General features: G+C 39.9%; 1 protein-coding gene across 2 annotated transcripts in view; it reads right to left on the reverse strand.

Annotated features, from left to right (window-relative positions):
• MYH9 (myosin heavy chain 9) overlaps positions 1-16,500 on the reverse strand; it is a 72,185-nt gene that overhangs the window by 23,900 nt on the left and 31,785 nt on the right. For both annotated transcript variants that reach the window (XM_051611003.1, XM_051611012.1), the window contains exons 4-13: positions 15,744-15,771; positions 14,869-14,962; positions 9,691-9,783; positions 8,959-9,022; positions 8,321-8,419; positions 7,266-7,409; positions 4,969-5,064; positions 3,790-3,908; positions 2,571-2,723; positions 571-744 (exon numbers count right to left, since the gene is read on the reverse strand). In XM_051611003.1, the coding sequence (XP_051466963.1) occupies positions 571-744; positions 2,571-2,723; positions 3,790-3,908; positions 4,969-5,064; positions 7,266-7,409; positions 8,321-8,419; positions 8,959-9,022; positions 9,691-9,783; positions 14,869-14,962; positions 15,744-15,771 (1,064 nt within the window). The remainder of the gene's footprint in view (positions 1-570; positions 745-2,570; positions 2,724-3,789; positions 3,909-4,968; positions 5,065-7,265; positions 7,410-8,320; positions 8,420-8,958; positions 9,023-9,690; positions 9,784-14,868; positions 14,963-15,743; positions 15,772-16,500) is intronic.

The following is a 16,500-nucleotide window of genomic DNA, read 5'->3' on the forward strand; positions in this document are numbered from 1 at the left end:
GTCTTGCACGACATTTGTCTTAGTTGTTTTACGTGGGGGAAAAAATGGTGTTTTTATTGGAAGAACACCATCACACTCTTCTAGAAATATCCAGGTGTCTAAGTGCAGAAGACCATATCAGAACATTTCACAAACAAATCCTTGCTATTGGAACATCTGTGAAATTTATAAACTTCCAAGTTCCATTACAGTAGAACGGAGACAACAGAGATTCACAGCTTCTCATCACACTGACAGTTAAGTAAGAAAGTTCACACTACTTATGGTAAGCCACACATACATCTAGCATCACGCACATCTACACAAATGAAGACAATTTTGTGAGAGGAAAATGTGGCTCACTAGATCTATTTTCATGCTGTATTTCCTACAGAACTGATACTAACAGTTTTATTGGCGACATACTCTCAGACAAAGAGGAAACTGCTCACTTCTAAGCATACCACAGTGTCAGTAGAGAATTACAAAAGCCAGAAAGCTAGTCTCCAGTCTACTGGCAGAGGTTGTGTGCTGAATGACAAAACTAGTGCAGCCATTTCTTGCTGCTCAGTGGCAGAAGAACAAGCTTACCGGCTTCTCTATCAGGTCAATGCAGGGCTGCAGATCCAGGCCAAAGTCAATGAAATTCCACTCGATGCCCTCCCTCTGGTACTCCTCTTGCTCCAGAATGAACATGGTGTGGTTAAAGAGCTGCTGCAACTTTTCGTTTGTGTAGTTAATACACAACTGCTCAAAGGAGTTCAGCTAATGAAGGAAAGGTAGAAAGATGTTTGAAAAGTTGCTTTGGAAGACTCACCTACTAGTCTTTTAGATCACATCTACAGTTCAGAAATTTAAACTAGTGCTCTGTGTGGGATGGACAGTTGCTTGTCAATAACCCGATTTGCTTATGAGCTGCCTTTCATGTCACAGGCCACTGCATCACTGCTGCAGTCCCTAGAGAAGTTCATATACACTGTTCCTCAGACTTTGCAAAAACACGTTTAGCTGTAAACAGCAGAAGAATTACTGCAGCTCCTTAACCCACGAACAGAAATGACTGGTTTTTCTCACAGACTCAGAGCTAGCAAGTCCTCTTCATAGAAAGAGGAAGCAACGGAAGCCTGAAGACAAATTCCTAAAAGCATGTGTACTGCAAAGTCCCTTTTTAATCCTCATCTATGGAAAACAGAGCAAGGAAAGTGAGGGAAATTTCTTCAACATCTCCAGATTTCTTCAAACCGTAAGTACAAGGTTAATAACCCACAATGCAATTTCATGTTAGACCACACTAAATACAGTGCAGCTGCTAAAGAGAAAGGGGCCTGTTCTACATCCTCTATGTTTCATTAAGTCATAACCATGTATTTCTAATGCCCTGCTTTTCATGAGATTCCGCAACCATGAAATCAAAGGTAGACTGATCAGAGAGGGGGAAGGGGGAAAAAAAAAAAAAAAAAAAAAAAAAAGGAAAAAACCCAACTTTTCTGTGTTAGTTTTCCATTTCATTAATACATTGGTCCAATTTACTTTGAAGCTGCACATAAGCTAGATCCAAAATAGCACAGGTTCACAGGAGCTGCCTGGTTGGGATAATGGCAGGCTAGTTATTTTCTGATGGCAGCCTGTGGCTGCTTCAAAGTATAATGCAAAGCCACATGCCAAAATTGTTGTTTCACAGACATAATGGTTTGGCTAACAGTTCACTGCCACCTACAGAGGGAGCTCCCATTTCTCCTCTCTTCCAGCTCTCCCTCAAATTTCCTACATTATCTTACATCATTTTTAATGCTCAGATTCCCCTTTACAGACTGATTCAATTATAAAACATACTAAGAAAATACTTTCCACAGGGTTAGAAAGGTGAACAGTAAAAGCAGTTGCAGGCAGCAGCAGCAGAGGGGAACGAGAGCAAGTTCACTCCTTTTCTCCATCAAGGAGCTGCTGTTCCATCTGTTTAGCTGCATGAGAAATCACACTCTGATCCCCAATTTTCATGCTTCTTGCAGAAAGGAGGATACATAGGTCAGAATTTATGTTGGATCTGATTTGGTCTACCCTGTCTTTGTCTTCTCCAAAACTAATCAGCAGGAAGAAGAAACCATTTCTAACAATTTTTCATTATGCTAACAGGTTTCAGTGGGTCATCCTTTAAATATTTTGGGACAGACTAATGGGACATAAAATTCGAAGTCCAGTGGTGATCTGTCTCTCCATATGAGGTTTTAAAATAATTTTTTGTAGGTTATCAAACACTACAGCTAAGAACTATAAAGAAACAAGAACATCTGGAACTGTGAAATTAAAATAATTCTAATGCACATACCAAAAAGGATGTAGGCACCAGCATATGCAGCAATGAGATAAAACATTTGCAGAATACATAAAATACTCCAGAATGAACCGCTTAAGTGAGTTAGTAACTTATCTAACAGCTCACATCAGCAGAGATCTCAAATAACAAAAGTAGAATATGCATCCTTTACAAAACTATACTGGGGATTTTTTTTTTCCCAGTTTCAAAGTTATATCCTTCAGCAGTTTTTGCTCCACGGTAGACTGCTGAGTTCAAGGACCTCCCACCTCCTTACCTCAAAAATCTCAAAGCCAGCAATGTCAAGGATTCCAATGAAGGATGCACCCTGTCTCTTGGTCTTATCCAATGCCTTGTTGATGCGCATCACCAGCCACCGGAACATACGTTCGTAAGTGGCTTTAGCCAGCGCTTCGATGGCAAAGTCAGCCTAAAAAGGAAAAAAAGCCCCAAGAGCAGAAGTCACATTACAGTACAGAGGAAAGCAGAGATTACACTGTTTCAGCAGCTAATGGCCCAACCATAGTCCGAGATTTTCTCTTCACCAAATTAATTGAGCAAGGCTCACTTCAGAGGTTGCTCCCAATGAAAAGCAGATGGCACAGTGATACTCCATAAACAACAGCAAAGAATTTGTCTTACTAAATTAATGTGTCAAAGCCAAATTTCTGGATCTTGCCTGTTGCAGAAACTAGTGCCTGGTATTCAAGAAAGAAAAATTATACCCAGTCACTTCCAAAGACTACAGTAACATAACACGCCCTCAGACCCAAAGAAAAGCATTTCAATTCTTTTGTGATTTAGCATCTGTGAAACGCAATCCCTCCTTCCCCTGCCACTATCCCATCTGTGACTGACACAAAACCACTATATATATTAAGAAATTAAATACCAAAATGGAAAGGCAGCCTGTGACTATTTCTAGACTGCAGTCTCCTCCTAATCCTTTTCATGTTAGGGGGGCTTGTTTATTTACACTGAGAATTAGGATGTGCTCATGAAGAAGCTGTGCACTGTGTAAGGACAGGGGCTTTGCTCCTTTCAGGAAACCACCAGCTCCTGGAAGGTCTGGTTTAATTTAGAGCACAACCTGACTCCACTGTTACAAAATTTACAATCAGTCTGAAGGGTGAGCAGCAAGTTCTTTCACCCTAGTAGCTGACCTACTCAAAAATGGTGCTTTCTGTACTACAGCAATTTGGCAATGTCATCCTTGCATATAGCACTGAAGAAACTTATTCCCTTGGGACAGCCAGTCACCAAAACTAGGGGACCTGCTTATTTTTTTAAATTTTTCAGATGAAAAAAGTGCTACAGCAACTTCTACCTTTATACAGGTCAAGTGAGCAAATACTAGAAGCAATACATATGCTACGTTATTCAAGTGTGGTTGCTATACACTGCAGTCAAAGATGGCTATTAAACATTAACACATTTGTCTTTGCAGCAGCAAGGTTGAAGAAGAAAGCACTCATTCGTTTTTAAAGAATGCATACCTGCTCTTTGGTCTGAGCTTTCTGGACATAATCTCGTCCAACTTTGATGCGAGGAGTCAGGATACCTCTAGTGAAATCCGTCACATTGATACCCAAAAGGTGAGACACTTTCTGAGCAGCTAAAAGTGGTAAAAGGACACAACAAAGATATCAATGTTCTTTTGGTTTTTTCTTACAAAAAGCAAGAGAAAAAGAAAAACATTCCCACAACTGCCTTCTCAAGAGAGTAATGTAACAGTTTATGAAAAAATATTAGATGCTGAGCAGGTTGATGAGACCAGATATCTTCAAAACAAACACCCAAAAACTCTTGCAACCCATAGTATAGATTGAGTGTCTCCAGAAGCCACAAGAGTAAATTTTTAGCAATACTCTCATGCTACTAAGTCAGAACATAGAAGCTTCAAAAAGTTCTTAGTCTGCAATCAACTTAAGGGTATATTAAGTAACAGATTCTTTAATCAAGCTAATTGTTCCATCTTCATCTACTGATTAGTCTTTGAGGCAACTCTATTTCAGACTCAAGATCCAAAACCCAAATGGTTTACTCTCCTCTCTGAAATGCCATTTAGAGCTTATTTTGAATCATAATATTCAAAAGCAAACACTTCAATTATTAACCTCTTACACTTCTGCAGGACATGTATAATGAAGGTCTAAGAGTTAAGTCATCAAACTGATAGCCTTCTATCATGTGAATCATGGTAGTTTTTAAACATGCACAATGGGTAGTGCAATTAGAACATGCACACATACTTTATACCCACCACAAAACTATCCACCTTATAGTCACAAGACTACCTACTAAGTCAGTAAAGATAACTCCTGGAAGTCTGATAATATCAGTTTGTAGAAGCAATAATTCCTAGCTTGGTTCAAACACATACACACTATGTATTCCAGTAGAGTAATCTTTTTCAATCTGGTCATCACACGTGGTTCCTGCCTGAGCCCTGGCACAGGAACAGTACCACATTCCTGCCCATGGGTGGCTGCAAACACATGCCTGGCAAAACCGTGTATGAAGGAGCATGACCACTCCTTTGACAAATAATGCACCTCATAGAGAAACAGGACTCCAGCATTCTCTACATACTGTAATATATTCTTCTACTTGAAATAACTTCCTGTAAGCTTTTTTTCTGCATTTTTCTTTGGGGTGGAAAAGAGATTGGTTACCTGTATTGTCTGGCATAGAGGCTTGGTCTGTATTACGCTCCTTCTTGAAGACTATGTTGCCAAGTTGAAGAACACCTGAGATAACCTTCAGCAGACCTTTTAAAATAATAATAGCAGCTTAGTGTCAGACCACCAAAGTCCTGATATGATCCAGGTATCTTTCCTGATGTGGTCAAGAGGCCCTTCTCAGTATCCCAAAGACCTTTCTGGAATTTGGGGAAGGGGTGGGGAATCAGAAAATCACATGTAGTTCTTCTATTCAACTCCCATTCAGGACACAGGACTTTCTTTGTTCCTCCTCTGCAAGACTAAGCAGGAAGTTTACCTATTCTCTAAATCCCTATAGTAAAGTAGGAGACAGGATTGAGGATAATGCACCACCCTGTAACATCTAGATTCTTGATAAAAGGTTTGTTCTTTGTTAGAGGGCCAAAATTCACTCATTCCTCAATGACTGCTCTTGTTAGACATAGGAAAGAGACAGTTATTAACAGTACAAACCCATTAAGGAAGGAAGATCTGGTTTCTTTAATCTGAATCACTTTCAGATCCCTGATCAAGATCTGTAGTCCATACAGACATACAGTATAATGTATGAAGGGCAGCAGGATGTGGGCAAAAGTGCCTGTACCACAACTATTACTAATGACATGCTGAAGCACCCCACCCATTGTTAATGATATATTCGTACTCTTTGAATGGTGCAAGTCACAAAAGCAGCATCAGATGCTAGGACAATAAAGACAGCTTTCAATGCCATAGCATTAATTCAGTTTTCACTATGTATGAATCAAAGCTCATTGCATAATAGCTTCTAGTTGCCTTTAGCAAAGTAAACTGTCAGTCACTTGCAAATGGGTTCTAGTACGAAAGGTTTTTTTGTCCTCTAATTTCTACCTGATACAGAAACATTTGTTTTAAAACAATATCCTTTGGATAAGCAGTGAGGACAAAGGCTTCATATCTGCTCTTACAGCATATATACTCCTAGTGGCATGTTATGAAATTCAGTGGTTTGTCAGCCAAATCTGGAGTCCTGGCACTTGGACAGCTTATTTTGATGCTGTCTCATAAATTAAGATAGTTAGTATTTAGACTTCACATCAAAACTAAGTAAGCCTACCACCCAGCCAGCTACTGTATGTATTCTCCTAAGCCTGTAAGGAGCATTAATGAACTTCACACTTTAAACAGTCAGTGCAAAACACTAAAGCTATCTTTGCTGTAGCAGCTGGAACCAACAGTTCATCTGTGTGACAGCAAAGACATGCATTAATAACCCAGCTCACAAAATCAAGCACAACAGGACATCCTGACAATGAGCTGGACTGCCAATTCTTTTATTCAGTTTAGGTAACTTTCTCTTCACCTCTATACAGCAGTTTCATTCTCAGATGATTCAGGATATCAAGAAGTGTATTAAGTTGTGGATTATAGCAGGCTGGACTGTGAAGAGCAATAGTTAAGGCACAGGTACTTACTCCCCCACAGCCACAAAAGCTGCAGCCTCCAGCAGAGGACGTGGTAACCTCAAGCCATCACAGATGCTTGCTTCAGCGTAGAAAAAAACCCCTTAGTTTTAGAAGTCCTTATACATTCAAAAACTGAGATTTTGCAGAATACTGGTTCCCGACCAGTGAGGCACAATAGTGAATGAGACAGCACAGAGCTCTGGTGAATACATATCACTGCACTTTGTGCTGGCTGCATGCAATTCTAGCTTCACTGTCATGGTACTCTGCTCCCAGAATCAGACAATATTAATTCTGATCAGCAGTTCAGTGTTAAGCTGGAAAGAAAGGCACTATGGCCAGGCCATTCTCAAACTACTAATCCAGCAGTGGCTGGATTAGATACTTTAAAGCCACTGCTTAGGGACAGGGGGAGCACACAAGCCGTGCACTGCAGAAGAGAATAAGGGGATTCTTGTACCTTGGATGTGTTATTAATAAACTGGATATACAGCCCTCAGATTGAGAACAAAAACAAGCAAGCTGAAGCATGTTTTCATTAGCAGCTTGACTTCTAACATTAACTGTATAAACTGAAACCATGATGGTAGATCCCGAGCTGGGCCACTCCAAAGCCACTAAATTTCTTATTTCCACACTGTTCATTTGGGGAGAGGGGTGGGAGGCGAGAAGATGGGGCAGGGAATGGACACCAGCAAAACAAAACCAACAAAAAACCCAAATCAAACAAAAAAAGAAAAAAACTAGAACACAAAAAGCTCCAGAGAGATATGATGTTTTCTCTTTCATTTCCTTGCAATTTCAAGCCCTTTAGAGGATTCATACCTATCTGCTCCTCATCTGGGATGCCCATGATCTTCATTGCCTCCATGGTCTCCTGAAACATATCTTTGTCCTGCTGACCCGGGATGGTAACATGCCCATTGGAAAGGAAGCGATACTTATTGTAAGGCTCCAGCAGCAGATCACCTTAGGAAAGAATTAAAAAAGAAGATACTGTGGCTTTTTCTTTTTTATTTTTTAATAGACAACAAGCTGCCACTGAGATCAAATTTCTGACTTGCATATGCTAGCAGGTGCCAGATGAATCTGGAATTAAGCCCAGTTTACTTCAGGCTGAATATATAACCTATTTTAGACTAAACTGGAGTTTTTCTCTAGTTTATTCTGGAGAATTATTTATAATTATTTATTATTTATCCACCTTATTTCTTTCTATTCTTTCTTCCAGCCTATTCCACTAAAACAGTGTCAATCATCATTATGCAATAAATCTATGAGAAGCAGGGATTAACTTGAAAATAAATTTGCCTTTAATTTCAGATACCTCATTTGTTTAAAGTCAGACGAAAGTTAATATGTAGCTCTTGAAACAGTAGCAACTATGAAAAAAGTCCTCTCCTTCTTCCACATGACTTTGCAGCTCTAGCACAATACAAGCCCTGATTATGAGGCTGAGTTATTAAAGCTAGGTGTGCTGACATCCTAGACTTCTAGAGCTGCTTAGGTGCTGGCAGCTTTGCTCCACTCAGTTAACTGCCGAGTACATCACAGCAGGACCATTCCTGCACTAGAAGTTTACATCATGCAAGACAGACTAAACATGGGACAGCGATTTAGATAAGGAAGGGCGTAGAGTCATTGCTGGCAAGGAGACAAGTGCAGGAAGGAACCAGAGAAGCAAGTTTTCAGGAACTGAGAAAGAAGTGCAGAGGGAGGGCAGAGGATGTGTGAGTGTATGGAAGAACTGGAGGGTGAGTGACCGCATCTAAAAGGCAGAGCCAAGAAACTATGAAGGAAGAGATTCTATCCTACAAGTGCTTTGGACCCTCTGTCGTTGTGATGAGGGAACCCCATAACTACAACAAAATCATACTTACTCTTCAAATGCTCCCCTGCCCCAGACAGCAGGTAGTAAAAGATGTGGAAGGTTCTCTCCTCTTTGGCTTGACGAATTGCACGTGACTTCTCCAGCAGATCTTTAGAGAGTCAAGGCATATGGCAGGACATACATATCACTGCTATTCTATGGCAGGAGAGAAAACTTGTACTACCTGATGTTCTCCTCATGCCAATTATCAGGGATATTGATTTAGCAATCATTATCAGTCAATAACCCACTGAGCTTATGGTCTCAGTTCAGCCAGCCTCTGAATGATGGCTATGATGAGAGACTTAGCTGACAAAATCCAGAAAAACAGTGGCCATCCATCCATAACTGCCTTGGACAGAGATGAGAATGGCTTATGAAATTCCAAAGCTATTAATCTTATTACAGTTTATGATTTCATTTCAGCCTCCCAAGATTAGAATCAATTCATTCAGAAAAAAATTCCACCATGATCACAAAGGTCACAAAATACTGTATGAAGAAGCAGGAGACTGCAGCAGTAAACTTGCTAGCATAAATTTAAGTCCTTCCTACCACTTTCTCAACCTGACAGAGCCAGTTGTGAAGAGATTGCTAGGTATCATTATTGCCTTTAATGTCTCCTTTTAAGTGGCTACAGAAGGATACAGGTCTCAATATTGGCACCAACAATGTAGCCATTGACATCAAAGTTGATTCTGATGAACTTGCCCTAAGAGAAAGATAATAGCATTAAAATTAGTATTAATTCTATCTGGTAACAGCTGTAAATAGCGAAGGTAAAACTTCTCTTTTTAATCCAGGAAAGGAAATTCAGAACAGGTCAGGCAGGTATAAGGTCAGCCAATAGGCAATGCCTGCTGATCACAACATTGACGTAACAAACAAGACATCAAACCCTTTCAGATACTTCTGACATTCTGGCAGCCTACAATTCAAATTCATTGTGTTTCAGCCTAGATTTCCCACAACCAGAGTCCCTTCAGTTTCATGTGCTGCATGATCTAGACATTTCCACCTCTCTCAATGTTAGCTTCAATAATTTTTAATTAGTACCAGCTTTAGGTTACCCCATCTTCCTCTCAGACATCGTTCATTGTTCTCCAGAGCAAGCAAAACAAGGACCAGTATTTGCTCTTCAGAATAAAACTGACTGTAACAAACTTAAAATAAAAACCAGCAGAGTGTTCCTTCATTCCAGAGACCGATCAGGTCTATTCTGGATAACGCACTGAATGAAAGTCACTTCCCAGGTTACTTTGAAGGAAGTCACTCACAGATAGTTCTTCTATTGCTTACAACAATTCACCCAAAAGCAGACCCAGTCTTCCCTCTGGAAAGTGTGGAATATTGGCACCCATGCCAGATAGTAATACTTACAAATCTTGAGGAGTTGTCATTCTTTACTGTCTTGGCATTTCCAAATGCCTCCAGGATGGGATTAGCCTGGAGCAACTGTCTCTCCAGTTCTCCCTAGAGAGAAATCAGAAATTAGTAAAGCAGTAGTTCACTGCATTAACCTTGGGTCAAAGCAGCGCTGAAGTTTCAGTTCACACTAGCTTGGCATCTGTTGTAGAGAAGCAATATTAAACCTTAGGAGATGGAGTCTTAAACCTTCTTCAAAGGAGACTCATTAGTTATCTGCGTAAAACAAACATTCACAAATATGCCTTATTCATTTCCTCAACACAAGGGCATCCAAGTGCTGTCTTTCTGTTAACAAGAAGCCCTTCAAAGCCACTTGGCCACAACATTTCACTGACTTCCCAGGATCAATGTGAAACACAGTACCATACAAGATCAAGCCCTCATCCCAGCAGTGTCTTGCCATCTAGGCTGGAAAAGCAAGGAAAATCCTGTCTTGCTACTGCAGATCAGCCGTGAACTCTGCTAGTAGTAGGTTAAGAAGTTAGTCTGAAAAGGTCTGATGTTTAAAAACCAAAAACAAAACCTTGCACTAAGAGTCTACATCTTCCAAAATACAACCAAAAACCTCCTTTGTAAGGAGACACACAAAAAAGAGCATTAGTGGTATCCCACAAACTGCATGATCACTTGCATTCTGCTGCCATATATGCACGCTCCTTCCCTCAAGGAACACAAAATACTGGTAGCCGTAGACAAAGAAAATTCAGAACCTTAACCCCTGCCAAGTACTAGACCATTGGAGCATATACACCTTTCCCTGCAGGCTCTAGATATACCCTTGAGTTTTTTAAAAATTACTTGCCCTCTGTGCCAAAAGCATGGAATTCTAACTATGTCAAGATTACCCAAAAAGCTTCTAGAAGCAGAAAATGACAGTTTTGATTAACGTTTCTCTTTTTAGCAGTTATCAGTAAGTATTTCAGACTTCCTATCCACAATGGATGGAAATGAAGTTTAATTCACAAGAACTAGAATTTATGGGCAAATTATGTAAGGGTATTTCTAAAAGAAAATTCTTCCCATTCATTTTCAAAATGTATTATAAAACACATTAGTCCTTACAGTCTCTCTAAAAATACATGCAGAAAAAGAAAAAAGAAAAAGAAAAAAGGAAAAAATAAAGGAGGAAGATACATGAGAAACAGTACGAAGAACTACAAGTCTTTCTTTCTTCCACAACCATCTCACTTCATGCTTCCAAAGTGCAAGGCCCTCAGTCCCTGTAGAACTGCACATATACAGAAGGGGCAGCTGCTGCAAACACTTTAATTCACTGTTAAGTATATATAACAAGGGAGTTAGCCCTGGGAAAGGAACCTGAGCTGGGACATCTGCCCTCTCACAACACAGCCAGCATGTGACTTTAAGGAGAAAAACCTTGAAATGAGGGTTCAGTCCTTCAAACTGTGTGGCAGTCACCTTTCCCCTCCTATTCTGGGACATGTCCTGAAGCTGGAACGCTCTTCCCTCACCCCATTCCTCCTCCCCATCCTGCAGTGAAGTCCTAGGCCTATGTTTGCAACTGCAATCTGTTAGTAGGCAAGTGAGAAACCAGCAACACAGAATTTCAACCCAACTATGGAATGAGAAGGGAAAAGATTAAAAAAGTCCATTTTTTCCTCTAAACAGAAGTCAGGCTTTCACATCAAATCTATTTTAATTATTTGGCTAAAAATAAAACTAACATTATTCTTGCCTACACAAAGACCAAAAGTTTATAGAAAACCATACTATAAACACTCCTGCTACTTAGCACCTCGGAAACAAAGTGTCATTATTATGAAGTAGGTGTTGGTAACCGGTAGTTTAGAGGTGATTATGTCTCTTGAACCACCAAGGCAGCAACAGGAATAAGAAACACCAGCAATATAAAGCTGTAGGGAACAGAAAATGCTGAAGAGTTAGTTAAGTCATTTAGCTCTCATGACTTGCCTTAGTGCCATAATACAGTGGAAAGATCAAGTCCTCAGCATGCCTTGACGATGACATGTAAGACTAAGTGGCTGCAATTACTGCAATATATCCATTCCTCACTATACACTGTCTTTGTTGAAAAAGAGAATCTCATTATCTTCAAAATTTTAAAAAAGTTTTTGTGTGGAGTTTGTTGGTTTTGTTTACCTGAAATTTTGATGGTCACCCTTAACTGAAGGAATAGATTTCATCATCATCAATATTATTTTTATTATTATTACACAATGGGCAATTTTGCAAAGCCAATACAACACAAAGCTGTTTGCCACGAGCTTTCTAGAAAGTATAAGGTTCCTATAATTAAGATGCTGCCAATTTTCTGACACCTGTAATTGCCATTCCTTGACCTGAAACAGATCTGTTTAATACCTGGCAAGCATTTGAACTATCTACAATATTCCTCATGAAAACAGAAGCAATAACAGCTGCTGGATCCGTCAGCCCATGGCACACTCTTCAGTATGCTCTCCTTCTACTGCTCTGAAGTTACAGCACTGATTTAAAGCAACTAAAATCCTTGACATCTATCTTGTACTCTGAATTTTTTGCATCTCATACACTTTTTGGAATTATTTCTATGCCAAGTAGAAGACTTGCCAGCCATTTATGCTTCAGGAAGTATCAAGAAAGACATCTGGAAATCACAGCTACCTTTAGCAGCACGCAATTAAAAAAAAACAAGAGATGGGGGAGGGTGTTTGGTTTTTTTGTTTGTTTTGGTTTTACACTCTGAAGGATTTGCTTTTGTATTCTTCTCCACAATCACATGAGAGATTTTCAAATACCCGAGTCTCAACAACAGTGGGTTGGCCAAAGAAGGGAGAAAGATCACCAATAACCTCATCTTCATTACAATTATTTAAGAATAAGCAACTATTACCCATTAATTTCTGACCATCTGCAAACATTCTCATCTCGAAAAACTACTACATGATTGAGGAAGTCAGTAGAGAAGCAGAGACTAAACATGGGAAAACATCTACCTCAACTTCAATAAATAAAGTTTCATCAAATGAAAAAAGTGTTTATATAATTAGATCCAGTAGGCCCCAAAAGCAGGCTTAATGTGCTTAGTAGTCACACCATGCAGCCAGAAGCTATTTAGCTGAATACACTAATGCACTGGGATCGATGGAAGCTGCCATCACCTCCAAACAGAGAGAGCTAGAGTTGGCGAATATGCATAATAAAACTGACTTTGCTCTGATACTTGGAAAAACAGGGGTTTACATCCAAAACTTCTATCGGGAGACAGTCAATAAACCTTTCTGGCAGATAAAGCACCACTACTTTCTGTATTATCATTGGCTAAGTTCTGTGCCTAGTCTAGCAGCATAAAGACCATCACCATTATGGTCAACCCCAAAGAATAAATCTGCTGTGACCACTATACCCGAGATCCTAAAAAAAAATTTAACATACTCATATCCATAAACATTATAAACTGATTTCAAGTTTAGGGTTTGTAAAGAGTTGTTGCATAGAGCACTTCATCACTAATTAACATTCTAAGACTCCAGTTCTAAATCCTCTCTCGTACAGCCAGTGCCACTGTTTAGTCACAAAAGTGGAGCAAAATGTGAGCTGTATAACTTTTTGGAAGAATCAAAACTTGGGCAAATCCCCAACTGGTCCAACTTAGGACTATTTTATTCTCCTAAGCAGACTGCCTGTCCGGTGTTGGTGGTTTGACATTTTGCTCAAGGATAAGCAGTGGAAGAATACTTAACTCAACCCCATGATTCTATTTTCCACACTTAAAAAAAGAAAAAATGGAGAATGTTTCTAAATGCAGCTACTGACAGACCATGGAAAAAGCCTTCATATGTCTGCAAGTCTGGCACGTAGAAAGTTCTGTTGTTTTTTTTTGGTTGAATTCCAGAAGTTCCTTATTACTATGTGTATGCACAGTTTGCCTGCATGCAGAGATGCCTTCTTATTCCTATATTCCACATGCATAAGACATGCATACACAGTAAGCTACTATGGGAACACTATGTAGAGATACAGTGGACACACTTGGCATCTGGCTTTCATTACACAGCTCACCAGCAAACATTTCCAACGTGTTTGGCTCTTGCTACGAAGCTCACAGTCCTGGAACACCCTATGTCTGCAGGGCAGTCTTCCCCCCGACCTTTCTTTGCAACCTGCTGCCACATCTCATTGCAAGGAACAGAAAGCTAAATACCTAACTGTATTTATCTTACAAGGAACACCACAAGTTAAGACACTTATGGTTCCAGGATCTAGTCCTATAGCCCTGCAGGAATACTTCTTGAATGGTATAACTGCAAAAATCCTGCAAGAAAAACCTTAAATGCAAACTAGTATTGAGGACAGAACACAAGTATTCTCGATATTACTTCAGTCTCCTCACAAAAAAACTACTGTGCACCACACACAAAAAAAGAAAACAAAATTGTGAATTGTCTATGGATTTGTATTAGCTGTAGAAAGTGATATTGGTGTGGAGTGAAAAGCTGCTCAAAAAAATCACACAATGGGACAGAAAACGCATTCCTGGTGCAGAACGTGCAGTAAACGTGCAGCTCACCTACGAGGATACAACTGACGAATTCGGCAATAGTCCATCCCGGGAGAGGGAGGGGGAAAAAAATATAAGTGAGACATCTTTAAAGTCCTCCCACCATCACCACCACCCTCCTTTCATGTGCTGCTAACACTCGGCTGTTTTCCACCCTTTTAATGTTTTCCTGCAATTTTTAAGTTTCCAGCTGATGTCCACTAGCCTATCAGTGTATTCTCCAGTTCTGAGACAGTACATATAACCACCAGACCTAATCTATATCATCTATGTAAAAAAGTAGTGTGGGTGATGCTTTATTTATAGTGTCTCTTGCCCACGCATTTGCCCATGAATCCAAGAGGTTGTAGATGATTTATCCCCACTGAATTCAAAGGAATTATGACTACAGTGAATTCAAAGGAATTATGACTTAGAACAATGTACCCTTGCTTGCACTTTTTGACAAGCTTTTATTGGTTCCATAGTTCACTGTCCTCCTTAGTCCCCTGATAAGTGTTAGTATCTAGACTTTTATTAAGCACTATGGCTTTTGCCAACATCAGCCAATATGTATTTATTGTCCAAAGTCAGCACAGCAATAAAGCTTCATTAAACTTAGATCTTACCTGGTCTTTTTTAGACTTGTGTGAGGAAGCAACATGAGCCAGGTACTGAATGACCTTCTTGGTGTTCTCTGTCTTACCAGCTCCTGATTCACCTCTGTAAAGAAAATCTGCAATTCATTCACAAACAAGATGTAGGGGGACACATTCATATTCCTAACCCCAAAAGAGCTACAGAGCTCCTTAACTGCATCCTGGCCTCCCTTGATACCAAGAAAAAACAAGTTGCACTGGCAAGCAGCAGCAGTGTAGCTGGATTGCAGGGTAGCCCTCAGCCAGTGTGCTGCTGGGTGCAGATTCTGTTCACAGGTGTGCAGCAGGGAGAGCAATAAAGAACTTTTCATTCCAGTCCCTTGGATATGAAGATTGCCGAATGACTGAGGAATTATCCAAAAGCTCCTCCTGCAGAGCTAGGAGTGAAAGGTTCGCAATAGTAACGAAGCACATCTTTCAAAAGGAAGCCTCCTGACTGCAAGAAGAAACGTACCAATTCCTTAAGCAGAACGGAGGGCCAACAAATTTTGCTGTCTAGAAGAGAATCTACTGTATCAAGAGTATCTGTTACTGTACCAGCCTCATCAGTATGCATGTACTTAAACACAACAGCTGCATCAAATCTGAAGGACTTCCCCAAGCCTTTTCAACTGACTAAGATTTATTTCTTAGGAGTTTGAGCACAAGGGCTGTTTCAAAACCTCCCTGTCTTAAAAATTATTCTGCACAAGGTATTACATACATACTGGAGGAACTGTAGTGGGACCTTCCTTGATTCTCCACTATTACGTGACTTACTGAGCCCATCCCTAGTATTTACAGTTAAGAGAGTTCTTTTAACACAGACTTTGACATCCAGGCGAGTTGACAATTGTAATACTTACGTGCAAAGGATGGACTGATCCTCTCGATCTGGAATAAAATATTTTTAAAAAGTAATTAGATTGAGACTCTTCATTGAATTTCTGTGGCTGAATGAAATCTACACTAAAGATAATCAGGAACTAGTAAACTCTGCCAAGCTATTTTCAGAAATATGGCTAGGTAATCCCTTTTCTGGCAATAGATGCCAGCCTCCCACCATCTGCCAAAGTATAATGGCACCATCACAATTTAGTTTTCTTCATCCAGAAAGAATACTGTTTGCATTACAATTTTACTACAAACAATACAGAACTATCTCACTGAATGTTTCTTTATCCCAGTGTGACAGTTTCATGTACATCTACTTGTTCTTCAACCCCCTCCCCATCACAGTGGACCCACACTGACTTAAAAAAAGTTATCAGCAGAGCAGAGAAAATGAAGGGAGAGAGGGGAAGTGGAACAGCAACCATTGCAAATCTCTAAGTGACAAAACCTTACATTGAACAGAGGCTTTCACCCCCAAACAAACACTGGAAGCTCAGTGAGAAATTGTTGTTACTTATTTTGTACAGAATGGACTTGAAAACCACAACACTGAGCAGCAGCCTAAGTCTTGTACAGCTGATTTGTTTGTGGCACCATCCTCTATTGTATTAGCACAGCAGCTGGTAACAGTAGAAACCTTTTCTTTTTCATGTTGACATACCAGTAGATAAACTAATTCCTGTGTTCAGTTCCCAGCTGTGGATGATAGTATCTTTCCAGTTACAGAAC

The sequence above is a fragment of the Apus apus genome, chromosome 1 (assembly GCF_020740795.1).
Source record: "Apus apus isolate bApuApu2 chromosome 1, bApuApu2.pri.cur, whole genome shotgun sequence".
NCBI lineage: Eukaryota > Metazoa > Chordata > Aves > Apodiformes > Apodidae > Apus > Apus apus.